Source organism: Tasmannia lanceolata, unplaced genomic scaffold (assembly GCF_043159265.1).
Source record: "Tasmannia lanceolata isolate RefF3 unplaced genomic scaffold, GAP_Taslan_0.1 ptg000013l, whole genome shotgun sequence".
NCBI lineage: Eukaryota > Viridiplantae > Streptophyta > Magnoliopsida > Canellales > Winteraceae > Tasmannia > Tasmannia lanceolata.
In genome coordinates, this window is record NW_027518690.1 from 753,775 (window position 1) to 768,097 (window position 14,323).

General features: G+C 36.3%; 1 protein-coding gene across 1 annotated transcript; it reads right to left on the reverse strand.

The window, feature by feature from the left end:
- Nucleotides 1–605: 605 nt before the first annotated feature.
- On the reverse strand, nucleotides 606–12,330 carry LOC143889411 (uncharacterized). The gene is made up of 10 exons (XM_077393601.1): nucleotides 11,995–12,330; nucleotides 10,278–10,452; nucleotides 9,996–10,154; nucleotides 7,766–7,862; nucleotides 5,637–5,707; nucleotides 3,903–3,954; nucleotides 3,414–3,462; nucleotides 3,179–3,316; nucleotides 1,490–1,609; nucleotides 606–1,378 (listed from the first exon to the last, which is right to left on the reverse strand). Exons 1-10 carry the CDS (start codon nucleotides 12,246–12,248, stop codon nucleotides 1,243–1,245), a joined length of 1,251 nt encoding a protein of 416 aa, XP_077249716.1. The 5' UTR covers nucleotides 12,249–12,330; the 3' UTR covers nucleotides 606–1,242.
- Between the last annotated feature and the right edge of the window lie 1,993 nt (nucleotides 12,331–14,323).

Below are 14,323 nucleotides of genomic sequence, written 5' to 3' on the forward strand. Positions count from 1 at the left end.
TTCTTATCTCCATTTAGGGCCCTGTTTGGATTGCATGAATCTTCTGAAAAAGTTTGGAAAGGAAAAATATTTATAAAATTTCCTATTTTTGTGACAAGGGAAAAATGATAACTTGAACCAACCTTACGAAACTTTTAATAGTTGGGCCTCATTTTATTATAGTATCCCCCCAAATTACAGAATTTGCTTCAAAATCGTGGAAATAAAAAAATTTCTTGAGAAAACAGTTTTCTTGGAATCCAAACATGGAACAGCTCTTGCTCGGAAACATCAGAGGGCTTGTTCTGCCAAAGCTTTGCTACCCCTATTGTAAATGGCCTGGACTCATGGGCTCTACGGCAAATCGATAATCCAAACCGCCCCAATTGCCAAACACAAGATCAACAACTCAAAAACCTACAAGAGTATTCAAACCCACAAGACTGCATATATTTTTCAATGATCTGAAACGCACTCCACAAAAGAATCACAAATTTGCGAAAAGAAGCTGAAACAGAAATAATTCATCTTAATAAATCTACGACGAATGGTCTATAAATAAGTAAATAACCAAACATTACATGAACTCAATCAAGTTGAATCAGAACTGTTTCACAACTAAAACGTAAGAAAATTGGCTATGAATCTCAGGTAAAATAAGAGGGAGCAGTTAATGAGCTCCTGGGTTGTGTTCATCTATCAAGATTAAAATTATGGCAAAAGAAAACGGGGACAGACCTACAATCTTGTGTAAAACTGATGTCAATACAAAGAGAGAATAAAAGAGTATCATCTATCTGGTATGACTAAGACTGCACAAAAGCCTGGATAGCTTAGGGGCTTTGCCAGGCATTTGGGCGCCCCATCAGAAAAACCACCCTGTTTGGTTGCCAATATAGCTTTGACATCCCATGAGACTAGTAGGGATGTTTCCCGGTTAATCATTGCATGCCTGCTGATGTGTCATTCTTTCCCCTCCCCATGAAATCCATGCCAAAATCCACAAAATGGTGGAATTTTACATTTTTTTTTTTGGTAATGATGCTCTCTCTCTCTCTACCTCGGTAATGACACCCCATGCCACTACTCTACGAGGTTGACATCCAAACACTACTTACCACTATTATAGGAGATAAGTTCCAGGTAAATCAAATGCTTGTCTCCTCCCAGTTGACCACTTACACCATTAATCTACAAGGAAAATACTTGCAACCAACAGAGCCTTAAGTGACATGGAAGAGTAGCGAAGACTTAGATACACAGTCACGAAAATAGCGCAACAGTTTTAAGATGGTCCCGTCTGCCCTCGATGAATTGCTGATGAAACCGGTTGAATTCCCCAGATTTAATTGATTCCCTTATCAATCGGAAGAAACCCAAATAATGGTAAGTGTTGTGGCTGCAATTTATAGGAAAAAATCAAGATGTAAACACCACATGAAAATTGGAAAAGAACTCTTCTAAAACTCAAAAGGAGAATGACCACTTAAAAATTATAGAATAGCATTACATTTCTAGTAGAATTTGAGCTAGCATTTCATGAACATTAAGAAGGTGATTGATGTAAGCTCGCGTGTGATTCTGACACGTGTAGCAGCTACAGCCATCAACAATTGGTGATGCATCTTTCCTACACAGTAATGAGAAATGAGGAAGAACAGATCATAAACTGTCTTGGTTATAATCTGTCACAAATATCTCGGACGATTTCAAAATATTGCAATTTTATCGTGACATTTTACTAAAACGACAAAATCCCAAAATAATCCCAACAACTAAAAAAACAAAATGATATTTCCACTTATGAAGATTAAAATCACAATATTTCTTCAAAAATTTTATGACATGTTATATTTTATATTTTTTCTTAAATATATATTTTTAAATAATTTTATTTTATTTTTTTTCCCCATATAAATACAAAAAAATAATAATATCTCCCGCGATTTTCCCTTGCCGAGAAATTCCTGAGAACGATATCTGTGACTTAGGTTGTAATAATGGGAAGTAGCTGTGAAATACCCATTTCCTTCTCATGTTTACCATACATGAATGATAATATCATTCGCCCAAAGGGAGGGGGAGCATCCACTACCCCATTGGTTGGCGCATGGGATGTATCCAAAATTTCATAGTAGTGGGAATGTCAGGTAAAGTCACCCCAACCCGTACAGGTGTGGCTCTTTGGCTTAAAGTCATGGGTATGCTCCCCAGTGACGCGAGTTCAAATCCCCCCGAGCTTACCCGATGCGCGTGGTTTACGGGTGATTGCGCACATCCGTAGGGAATAGTCCCGCCCTAAAACTTGGGGTGGGGATACCCCATGTCGTAATAAGAAAGGGTAAGGTCAGTCACCCCACCTATGCCAACCAAGGGATGGGAGGATGTTCCTTCCCTTGCATGAATAATAGTAGTGCTTCCCTTGGTAACATTACCAAAGCTCTCATTTTTTGTTGAGTGGTAATTCGAGTAAGTCGTGAATGAGCCCCTCGAAAGGTTGATGCAAATAAACGAGTTTTTGTTCGACGTGAACCAATCAGTTTAACTGCAGAGCGAAAATAGAACAAAACATAACCGACCCTGCTACGAGAAAATGGTGCACAGGACCTACCGGTCTGCAGTCCATGAATATGTTTTTCATTTTTCCACTCAGTCTATTGATTGCATCTAGAAAACTTAGAACTTCTCCCTCCTGACTTAATGAATTCCCTTCTAAGTTTTTGCACAAGCCTTTTGCAAAACGCCCTCACTCTTTTATCTTTTCTTTCGTAGCATGAGTCTTAAGTAAAAATATGTGCAACTTGGAACCAAAAAGCCACCATATTGGTAATGTGATACTATTATACTAAAAAAACCTAAAATTTATTTGGAAAGTTTGAAATTAAGTACACGTACATTAGAACATAAGAAAATTAATAAAACACAGAAGAATTTCTATATTTCCATCCCAAAAATGGAAGTCTACAGAAAAGCATCCATGACGTGCTTCAACCAAAAAAAGACTCATAATTTTGCAAATTCAAACAGATACGAACTTGAAGTAACAAATTCTAGATTTCAGACCCACCCAGAATCTACAAAGATAATTTTGGCAGATAGAACAGTTCATGCGGAAAAGAATCTGTGTTTTTTCAACAGATATTAGCAGAGGCCCAACTGGTAAGACATCCAATAAGTACAGAGAGATATTATCACTCACCTGTAAACTGTTGCACGTAGATTTATCTTTGCACGGTCACTACCTATATCACTCAGCTGGGAATCAGAAACATGTCTCTCATCCCTGTCGAGGGGAAAGGTGAGTGCGAAACCTCCAAGTGTAAGATGGTAAATGTATCTGCAAATGTATAACAAAGTTTTTAAGTGTTTAGTATAAAACAAAGGTTAGGGTAAAAGGGAGACATAAATGTTGATATCTTGACTAAGCTACGTACGTGGAGTCAAAGAGATCAATGCCCATGGCCACAGCCTGTAAGACCTCCTCTGTATGGAAAAACACAAGTTAATTTGCTGAGGTGACATGTATTCTCAAAATTATACGGAGTTACCATGACTTTGCCAAAAAACTAAAATAATGAACAAGGTTTCTGAAAATGCCAAAAATGACTTAAGGCCTCTTTGGATACCTCTACAAGTTAACGAGCAAGGTTTCTGAAAATGCCAAAATGACTTGAGGCCTCTTTGGATAACTCTACAAGTTATTTGCATAAAATCTGTATATTCATATACTCTTATTTGCCGTAATCTTATATGTAAATAATGGTTAAATAGTTTTATAGCTACCTTCAGATTATACAATTAATGGCATCCAAAGAGCCCTCAATGTTCCATTTAAGAACCAATTTCGGTGGTGTCCAAAGAGGACCTTTAGTCTTTAGAACCACTATTTAAAAACTCCTTGAGTCGATCATTGACATTGATACCTGGAAGTCCAAGACCACTAATCTGGCGGGGCCTTTCCTCCGGTAAAATATCCTGTGACATTGGCATCATTAGCAAAGAAATAAGACAAAGTTAAACTTACTAGAACCTTAATTTCAAAAGTCCAACCAGAGCCACTGTATACTATTCTTTTGCAGCTAATATACTTTGGTCATAAGAAGAAGAAAATAGGAAACTGAGAGCAGCACAGGAACTATGCTATTTCCTGCTTGAGCAAAAGTCAAACAGACCCAATGAACCCAAATACAGGCTTATCATTAATCATTTTGATATTTAATAATATTTTATAAAAATTCAGAAGAAATCTCAGTGACAACAATGATACAAAGGACCCATATCCCCAATGAAATGCAACATATCCAGCACAAAGCAGAGGTCCAAGCAATAAATAGACAAGCCAACCCAGTAAGATGTTTGTGCCAAACATTGATATGCTAAATGAAATTTTACAGTTTGCAGACAAATAGACAAGCCAACCCTAAGATTTTTGTGCCAAACATTGATATGCTAAATGAAGTTTTACATTTTGCAGACCATTTATATGGTGTTCCTATTAAAGGTGCAACTAAAAAAGCACATTATCTAAGATAAGACTGGATATACCTGCGATAATGTTGAAAAATCAAAGTCAATAGTACTCTAGTATATGTGAGCTAGTGTGATTTTTAACTTTTAAAGTGGGTCTAGTTACACTTTAGCTTTGGAAAAGGAGCACTCCTCATCAATAATTTCATAAATTAAAGCAATAATCCATATAAATATGTCATACGTTACAATTACATCTTAAAATTCTTTCATTTACCATAAATTAAAAATTACTTTTCCATTATAACACATTTCAATACGAATGTTTTACATGCTAAATTTATATGCGCTAGTATACAGTTATATAACAGTAAACACGTCTGATTTTCCAGAAAATAGTGCCATGAACCTATAATGCCCATACTTGTAACCATGTTCGATTCTGGGCATTGGATTTTTTATTTTTTTTTGAAAAATAATGATAATTTATTAAAGAAAACAGTCACCTTACTTACAACAGGGACAAGGCACCCCACAGAGTATATACATCAGTAAATTCCCAAGAAACCCTCCCACCTACTCCTAAAACTTCAACCTCACTTCCCCCTTCCTCCAATAATCACCACCTCTTCCTTCTCCAGTCCCTTTTTTGCCAACTTATCCACTTTTTCGTTTGCTGGCCTCTTCATATGATGGCACTCCGGACCTATAATCAAGCACAGGTCTCTAATTTGCGATATAATGTCCACTAGTTTCCACGAGCCTGATCCTTTATTCCTTGCCCAAGCTAAGATATTCATAGAATCACCTTCAATAAGTGAAGAACCAAACCTACAATAACATCAACGCATACGAGTAATAATAATAAAAAGAACCAAACAGTAGAAGAACAATGAGATGGAACAGTAGCAGAAACAGAAAATTGTTTTTGATTAACAGAAAACTGTCATAATTAAAAGAAAAACATGTTTCTCATGCCCATTGATGGTAAGAAACTTTGCCATGCTTGAGAAGATATCATATACACATAATAAATAGGAAATAGAAAGTGCAAGAAAAAAATTACTACACAAAGCTGACATAAATGCCTATCATAAGTTTATCGAACTCAAAGAATTAATTCACCTCATCCAGGCAATCTGTGTTCTGTTAGCAGTTTCGATCCATCTTAATTAGAGTTAATAACTTACTGTGACCACACTAAGGAGAGCAGGGCGTTCATCCATATTCTCTCCAAGTCCAAAGCCTCCAATCCAATAACCTAAACAAATAGGTTTTTGAAAAAAAAAAATGAGATAATTCAAAGCACCAAAAACAGACTGTCCATCTGAACAACTAAATACAACTCAACTCAACTAAGCCTTTGTCCCAAACTAGTTGGGGTCAGCTAACAACTAAATACAATAAACCAAAAATTTCCAAAACAAACCAAACAGCAGTATGAGATTCATAAACAGAATGTTTAGTTGTTAACTGCTCTTCTAGTCAAAGCATGTCGACAATATATATGTTGGCTGCTGAAAACAACCAACTTTCCTCAGACAATCATTCTTATGCAAAGCACACTTATATTTCCAATGTTCCAATAAAAGTTGAATTTCTCAATTCTTTTTACAGCACTGTATTTCCATCTACATGATTTTCAATACATCATGGTTAACAAGAAGTGATCTAATAATAAGAAACCTGTTTTTCAACTTTCTACTTAATTTCATGAGTAAAAGAATTTTCAGTACAAAATAAGAATGTATCGAAAACTGCTAAAAGCACAACCTACATCATCAAATCAATGCACAAATGGGAGACATGTGTCAACATGATCTTTTCTTTTTTTTCCTTGTGAGTGATAAAAATTTAAAAATAACAAAGTATGAAATGACATTAGGGGAAGAGAGGCCCCAAGGAGAAAAAAAAAGTGAGAAAAGTAAATATAACTCTATAATTAACAACTCCATTCCTGGCAAAAGTGTCAGGAATGTTATTGACACTCCTAGAAGTGTACTCAATGTGTTGATTCCCTATCAAGGATTTCAAATAGCATCCGCAAGTCTCCAAGGATCCAGGCTATCTCTTTGCTCACATTTGATTACAACATGCATTGTTGGCATGAATTAAAAAGATACACAAACCATTAATTCCGTCACAAATACCAAAATAAATAATCATATCTCCATCACATTTATACCAACAGTGATCAACGAGTAGGCGTAGCACACGAGCTGTGTTTTCCCTATAGACACCTTCTTAAAACCATAGTTTTAAATTTCAGTCAAGAAATTTCATTTTAGTCGAAGTATTTTGATTCCGAATGCCATAGAACGAAATCCACTTGGATTCGGAAATACCAGATTTTGCCCAAAATTTTGAGATTTCGCCTGAAATTTCGGGATTTCATTAATGTTTCAGTTGAAACATGCAACTTTTCAAAAAAAAAAAAATGCGAAGTTTCTGTCGAAGTGTCGACATTTCGACAAAACTCTGACAAAAATCAACTCTACTAGCTGAAAAGAGAAGAACAACAAGATTCCTTTAAGATATTTTTAAAAAAACATAAAAAAAAAACAGTGGTGAAGAATCTTATCTCGATTTCGGTCGTGATTTCCTACTGAAATATGTCAGTGATTTTACAAGATTTAGGGGAAATTTCGTATCGAAACCAAAATGTTTCCGTTTTGATGATGAGTGAAACCAAATTTTAAAACCTTGCGTAAAACTCAATCTATCCAGTGTACGATTTGGACTGTAGTTTTTATGAAATGATTTTAGGGGTATAGTGGGTATGAAGTGTGTAGAGATTTCAGGGGTTTTTCTATAATTCTGAGTTGGAGTAAGCAGCGTTTAAACTTTAAAAACTCATACTCAGACATGACTACGCGAGCTCGACAGAGATAAAATTGAGAGGCAGATCGATGATGGACGCGTCGGGTATGCTATTGTCGCAGGCTCTCAATAATCAAGGCATTTCATATTGGATCAATATGCCCAAAATTGAGTCAACTAGAATATGCCACCCGAGCCAAATCAGGTCTGCAATGACTGATTCAACGGGCTTCTAAGTCGTGTTAGTAAGATCAGGGTTTGGGCTGGCCATATAAATATATCTGTTACAATATTTATAATGGGAGACTTTTGATTGTCATGAAAAGAGTTTTGTTGTTACGTAGATATTGGTAATGAAAAAAGTAACAAAATTTGATCACCTTTATCAGCACTGCAGCAAAATAAATTATAGGTCTGGAAATATACATTCCAAAGCATTTTGGCATACCTACAAGTAAGCATGAGTGTGTGTATTGATATCATAAAGAGCTGAAGTAACCTGATACATTTCGCCTCGCCACCTCTTCAGCACAGCGTTTACGTTCTTCTAAACTGGATCCTCCAACAACAGCTCCCAAAACAGTTTCTCCACCTGCCTAAATTTCATAAAATACAGCATGCATCAGGCACTCTACTTTGAAACGATAGTAAGATGTGTAAGTGCATATGTCAATCACAATAGTGCACCAGCACTCGATATTTAATGTCGAAAATAATTTAAAAATTAGAGAAGTGAAGCAAAAAATCTTCATATAACAACAAAGGTAATAAAGTTTTTGAGAGAGAGTTGGTTGTGGTTGTTCTTAAGCCACCGGACTCTTTCTTACGCCCATTGCCCACTTCTTCAGAACCACTTCATATTTCTATAGCTTATTTCATAACTAAAAGACATAAGGCATGACCATGGTTTGAAATTTCGGTTTCGGCATATATTTTGGTCCTAGCCAAAACCGAAATTTCAGCCTAAATCCCGAAATTTTGGCCGAAATGAGGTAAAGACACTCGAAATGTCGCTTTTTTGGGCCGAAATTTCGTAAGTTTGGGATATTTCGAATTTCGGTCGAAATTTCAAGCCATGGGCATGACATAGTAGCTCAACCTTAATATAACCCAAATGACTAAGAATTTAGGATTCCAAAATACTGTTTAAATAACGAATTAGCAGCAATTATTGATGAATGGTAGGAAGTGGGGGAAGATGCAAGATAGGATGTTGCAAATATTTAGAAAAAAAGCTGATACGACCCAAAGTGTCTAGGACTGTGAGATTCCAGATTGAGATTTCAGAGTGACACCACGATTTTGGAATGAGAGTGACACCCTAAGCAGAAGATTCATGAAACCATAATCAATCCTCTCCATAAAACTTTTAAACCTTAAAAAACGTCTAATATTGTCCTATAAATCCTGTTATCTAGCACATTTACAAACACAAACAGATATTGTTTCCCCTGAAATTCACATACTCGAGAAAATTCCGTTGAGGCTACTTGGCACCATTTTTGTTCTTAAAAATTTTCTTCTCCAACAATTTAAGCTAGTTCAATCCATATTAGTTTGAATCTTTACTCAAATGTTACATACAGTGTTAAAGGATTAAAATAGTTTAGGTTGGTTTACATTTATATTTCAGTGTGTTTCCTTTAATTATAAGTGAGCTATTTCATGTAATTAAGATAGGACCTGTTATTAGTTGTAACTTATGTAATGAGTGGAACTTATTATATAAAGGTCGTGCAGTTGGATTTAGTTGAACTTAGTTATTAAATAATGGTCGTGGGGTTGGAGTTAGTGGAACTTAGTTATCATAAAAAGGTCATGGGATTGGAGTCCAACCATATCGTTCTTCGATATGGTTGATGAAGATCTCCTACCATTACTTCAATATGGTATTAGAGCCATGCTAATCAATATAAAAAAGGTGCGCTCATCAACTAGAAACCCCATCTTTCCCTTCTCTAATCGAGGTTGTGCGGCCTCTTGTGCACTATAGAGCTGGGTTATGTGGCCTATCTTGGGCTATTCCGAAGCTTTCTTTAAGGATTGTGATACAATCTTGACGTGTGGATTGTGATACAATCTTTCTATGGGCTACTATGCTTTATTTGTGAAGACTATGATGTCTCCGTTTAGTTGTTTTTCCATTCGTGTGAACCGTTGTACTTACTCATGCCTTCTCTGTGTGAACAGTTGCTATGTGTTGATTACCTTGGACAGAAGTAACAATTTGTGTGGATTCCTTTGTAGGTCAGTGAAGTTTGGGGACACAATGACAATCGATATCTACTTGGTACGAAGGATCCAAAGTAAGCTTGAAAGTATTTGTTCCAAGTTGGGCATGATGTCATCTATGCTCCAGCTTGAAAGGGAGTGTCAAAGAGTTAAAATAGTTTTGTTTGGTTTATGTTTAAGTCTGTGTGTGTGTCTTTAAGCGAGATATTTCGTGTAATTAAGAAAGGGACCTTCATTAGTGGCAACTTATGTGATTAGAAGAACATAGTTATAACATAAAGGTCGTGGGCTTGGAGTTCGACCCCCAAGAAGCCATTTCTCCTTTCCACTTCTTTATCTTCTCTTCTTCTCTCGTCATTCTTCTTTCTAGCATTCCAAATTTCCAATTCCACAACCATAAAGATAACCAACCATTTCACTAATTTACAAATGGTAAATACTGAATGCTAAGCTCATAACATCATAGACAAAGAACTAAATGCATATACATTACATACTGGATCTAAAGCAATGCATTCATCAAGCCAACGAATGGTCCGATCCACAGAAGTCATGTTCCTTTTTTCAGAAACCCAAGCAGGCACTTCATCAGCTAAACTAGCCCATAGGTTTGGCTTTAAGGAAGAAATCATTTCCATGTATTCTGCAGGCTTTACCTGAAAATTAGATTCAAAGTCCAGCAACGGTATCAATATAGAAAGTATTCTCTAAAATTTAACGAAAATGTGAATCAAGTAAATGAAAGTTGGTAATGATACACAAAAGTGTAGAAAAAATACCAGTCGTCGACCACAAGTTGTCTCAAAAGAAGCTCCAAGTTTATTAGTGCTATCACAATCTGGAAGGCAAACAATAGAATCCCTTGCTGTGGCGACAAAGCCATATTCGTGCAAACCCAGCATCTGGTGCAAACCTCCAATGTTTGATATAGTTCTTGATGAAGGACATTCTAAGCTGCAGAAACCTCCCAAGAACTCGCAACTCAGTCAATAATGAAAATATAAAGGTCAGATCAAAGTCGAATGCGGTTAGGATTTTCCCTTATGAAACAAAATTAGTAACATTGTTTGTGGATGACATGAAAGATGACCTCACAAAAATCACGCTACACTATTCTTTGATAAAGCATTCAAAAAGTCACAACGCCACTTGTTTGAAGATGACCAAGTGAAAGTTCAAAATGACTGTATTTTGACATCAAGAACCTGAGTGCACGATACCTCTCCCTGAAATTACATATCTAACAAGTAAAAAAGAAAAGTTCAGTGGTAACCTTCACAATATTTATCAGAGTTGAACTTAACCCAACTCACCTGGAGGGAGCATTGAGAAATTAATTACTCTAAGATTCACTGTCAAATGGATTCATGATTCCTGCCCTTTAAATTATGTGTGCACCAGGTGAAGCTCAATTAAGACAACCTTGAATTAATCTTTATCTGATTAAAAACCTAAGATCAATTAAGACATCATTCACTAAATCCCTCAGAGTTGAACTTGACCCATGACCTCTTGAGGGAACCCTCAAGAATCAAGTATTCCAGCTCCTCATTCAAACGAGTGCATGAAACCTGTACTCAAGAATATAAATCCGGCGAACAATCTAAATTCAATTAAGACAACCTTCACTAAATCCATATAATTTGAATTCAATTACCTCCTCTTGAGGAAACACTCAAAAGTCAAGTACTCTAAAGTCTAAACTCCACCGTCAAATGCGTACATGACACCTTTCCTAACAGCTATTAAATACCCTATACATATAAATTTTTCAATTGCTAAAATTATTAAGGTTCCCTTTAGATGCCATAAAAATTAGTTGTTGTTTTCAAATAAAATTGTGAAGCTAATCTTAGCAGAAAATAACATATTAAGACCTCTTAATAAGCCATTATCTATATCATTTATATTTTATAGAACTATTATAATCATTAATTTGTAAATAATCATATTTAACTTAAAAACCATTTGTGTAGACGATTATATGAAAAAAAAAAACTTGAGGCATCGAAAGAGACTGTATAAAATAAATATACATGTAATATTATATATAATTTTATGTGGTACAAATTGAAAATGTAAAAGTCCAAGTCTTATATTTATGAGTTAAAGCAAAAATTACATTTATAAATGTTTAAATAACATGGAAAGTATGAATGACAGCCCAATTTCTACCATTAATATATAGATAAGAGAAGTTCAACTAATAAAAACTTTTCTACACCTATCAAAGTGGAACTTAACCCAATCCCTCTTGAGGACTCACTCAATTAAGTACAAACAATAATCTTATAGGCATAATTTCCCAAAGGAAATCAAACCACATGTATTTTTATTTTTATTTTTGGCAAGTTATAGCAAATATACTAAGTATTTGAACAGAAATGAAAAGGGTACAAGAAAAATCAACCAGATAACTAAAAAAATATGGGCTTTGAAGGAGATAAAGAAAAAAACAGAATAAAAAGGTATAGTTAAACATATGTTGATACTTACAAGTGGAGAGGGCTTATTTGGAGGAGATGGGAATCGGGTGAAGGGAGAGAAGGAAGAAGATCCAGGGTGATGAAATTGGGCAGCCCTTTCCGAGTACATAAAAGGAGAGATGGTGTCTCTATTGGGTTCGGGAAGCTGCCCAGATGGAGTACTCCTGTCCGGGCTCTTCCATTGCTGCAAGCTTTCACTGCAAATTTCATCCTCTCTCGAAAAAAATAATTCTTAGCAAATTTCTCCCCAAGTTCTAACGCCATTGAAGAACTGAACTTCCCTGCGTAGGGTAAAATACTGAAATACCCCTGTTTAGGGCTGTTAGTTAGAATTAGATGAGGGAGTACTGAAGTTCGTAGCTCGCCCTAACTAAATCAAATCTGATTCTTACCGGAGAGTTCTTTGATCATACCGATCCGTTTAAGGTGTCAATTTTGGCTCGGGCTGAGAAGCTCGCTCGAGCTCGGCTCGAATCCTTAACGAGCCGAGCCGAGCCTGCTGGCCAGGCTCGTTAAGCTTAATGAGCCGAGCCCGAGCTAGGCCAGGCTCGGCTCGGCTCGTTAAGGCACGTTAAGGATTTAATATATTTAAATATATATATATTATATATTACTATATACGCTAAAAGGGTTGTCCAGGGAGTGAAAGAGGGAGGCAAAATATGTCACTTCTTTTTTGGAACCCCATTTGTTACTTGGACCACCCCCTGTGGTGTAAAAACAGTGGTCAAATTACACTAGATAGGGATGTCCAGGGAAGATGAGGGGTGTGAAACTGCAAATATATCATCGCTCTTAATATAACCCCGAGCTCGGTAAGGCTCGCGAGCCCGGTTCGAGCCTGGTTCGAGCCCGAACCGAGCTTTTTAGCTTAACGAGCCGAGCCGAGTATGGCCAAGCTCAGCTCGGCTTGGCTTGTTTACACCCCTAGATCCATGCCACAACAATGTAAAAAAGGATTTGCTAGTGTCCATCGCATAAGTCATTTCACAGATGGACTGTTACATGTGAGAGCAGCCACACTGGCTCACTTTTCAGCAGATTTTGTCTTCATTCATGAGGTGGTTGCTCTCACATGCAACAGACATCCGCAAAATGCCTTCTGCGATGGACGCTAGATCTTTTACTTCTATTAGAGGGAAAAAAGGAAAGAAAGGAAAAGGCCTCGAAATAATTTGATTTCAAGTCAGACTTGCGTTGTATAGGAAAAAATATAAAAAATTGTCTTGGATACTATGTTGCTTCTTTCTTCCTTATTTCTCAATGAACTACTTGTGGGTTAAATGTGGGGTCTTTTCAAAAATGTCATGTCGTATTGTCCCAACACATTTTCTAATACGATCCGATATGTTCCTAACTTTTCCCAACTTCACCACAACTTTTCCTATCTGGCCTCAACTCTTCCTAGGGCGCAAACTTCTCATTCTTCTTCTTCCTCTTCTTTTTCATTTTTCCCAGTGTCTTCCATATTTCCTAGCGCCTTCTATTTCTCCTAACATCGACTATTCTCTTTCCTTATTTCTCTTATTTTCATTTTTTTACGTCAATACTTGTCTTCATTCCTCCTTTTTTTTTCCTTCTGCCTCTTATTTTTTCATGTTCAAGCACCCTCCATTTTTCTCCAGCTTCCACTCGTCTTTTTTTCATTCTTCTTCCTCATCTTTTCTTCCTCTTCTTCTGAGTTCCAACGATGGCTGCCAACTGTGGTAGAGATGAAATAATGAGACAAATCAGAGAAAAAGAAAGGTTTTTGCTATTTTTCATCATACGATACCACTCTTCAGTGCAAACAATGCACACTACCTTATCTTAGAAATATAACAAAATTTCTACGTAAATTTTCCCTGCTGTTATGATTAGATATTTTGTTTAGTTCTATGTGAAAAGACGCCAAAAAGTGTATTTTATTTATGAAATTGTGGTTAAATGACAATATATTTTGATTTCATACTAAAATTGCGTCGTACAAGAAAAGAACGAAAATACCGTTCACAGCAGTTTTTACATCTTTCCTCCTCATTTTCACATTTTAGATAAACTATCGTTGTGTTTTCTCTATACTTCTTCTATGGAACTAGTGTGTTTGTTACTCTCCGATTGTTTCCTTCCCAAGGATCTACCTTCCGTACGTTGTGTGTTGCCTGGACTGTTCTTCTAAGCAACCTCCACCGAGATAGAGAAACCCAAAACTGTAAGCCACCTGAACGATAAGTTGAACCATTGTTTTTCTTCAATCTTTCCATAAATGAATTGGGTCAGAGTGAAGTGGAACTCTGATGCAAAAAAATCCAATTGAGGTAGTTGATCCAGTATAAAAATGGTGAAGTTTAGATGTGGTT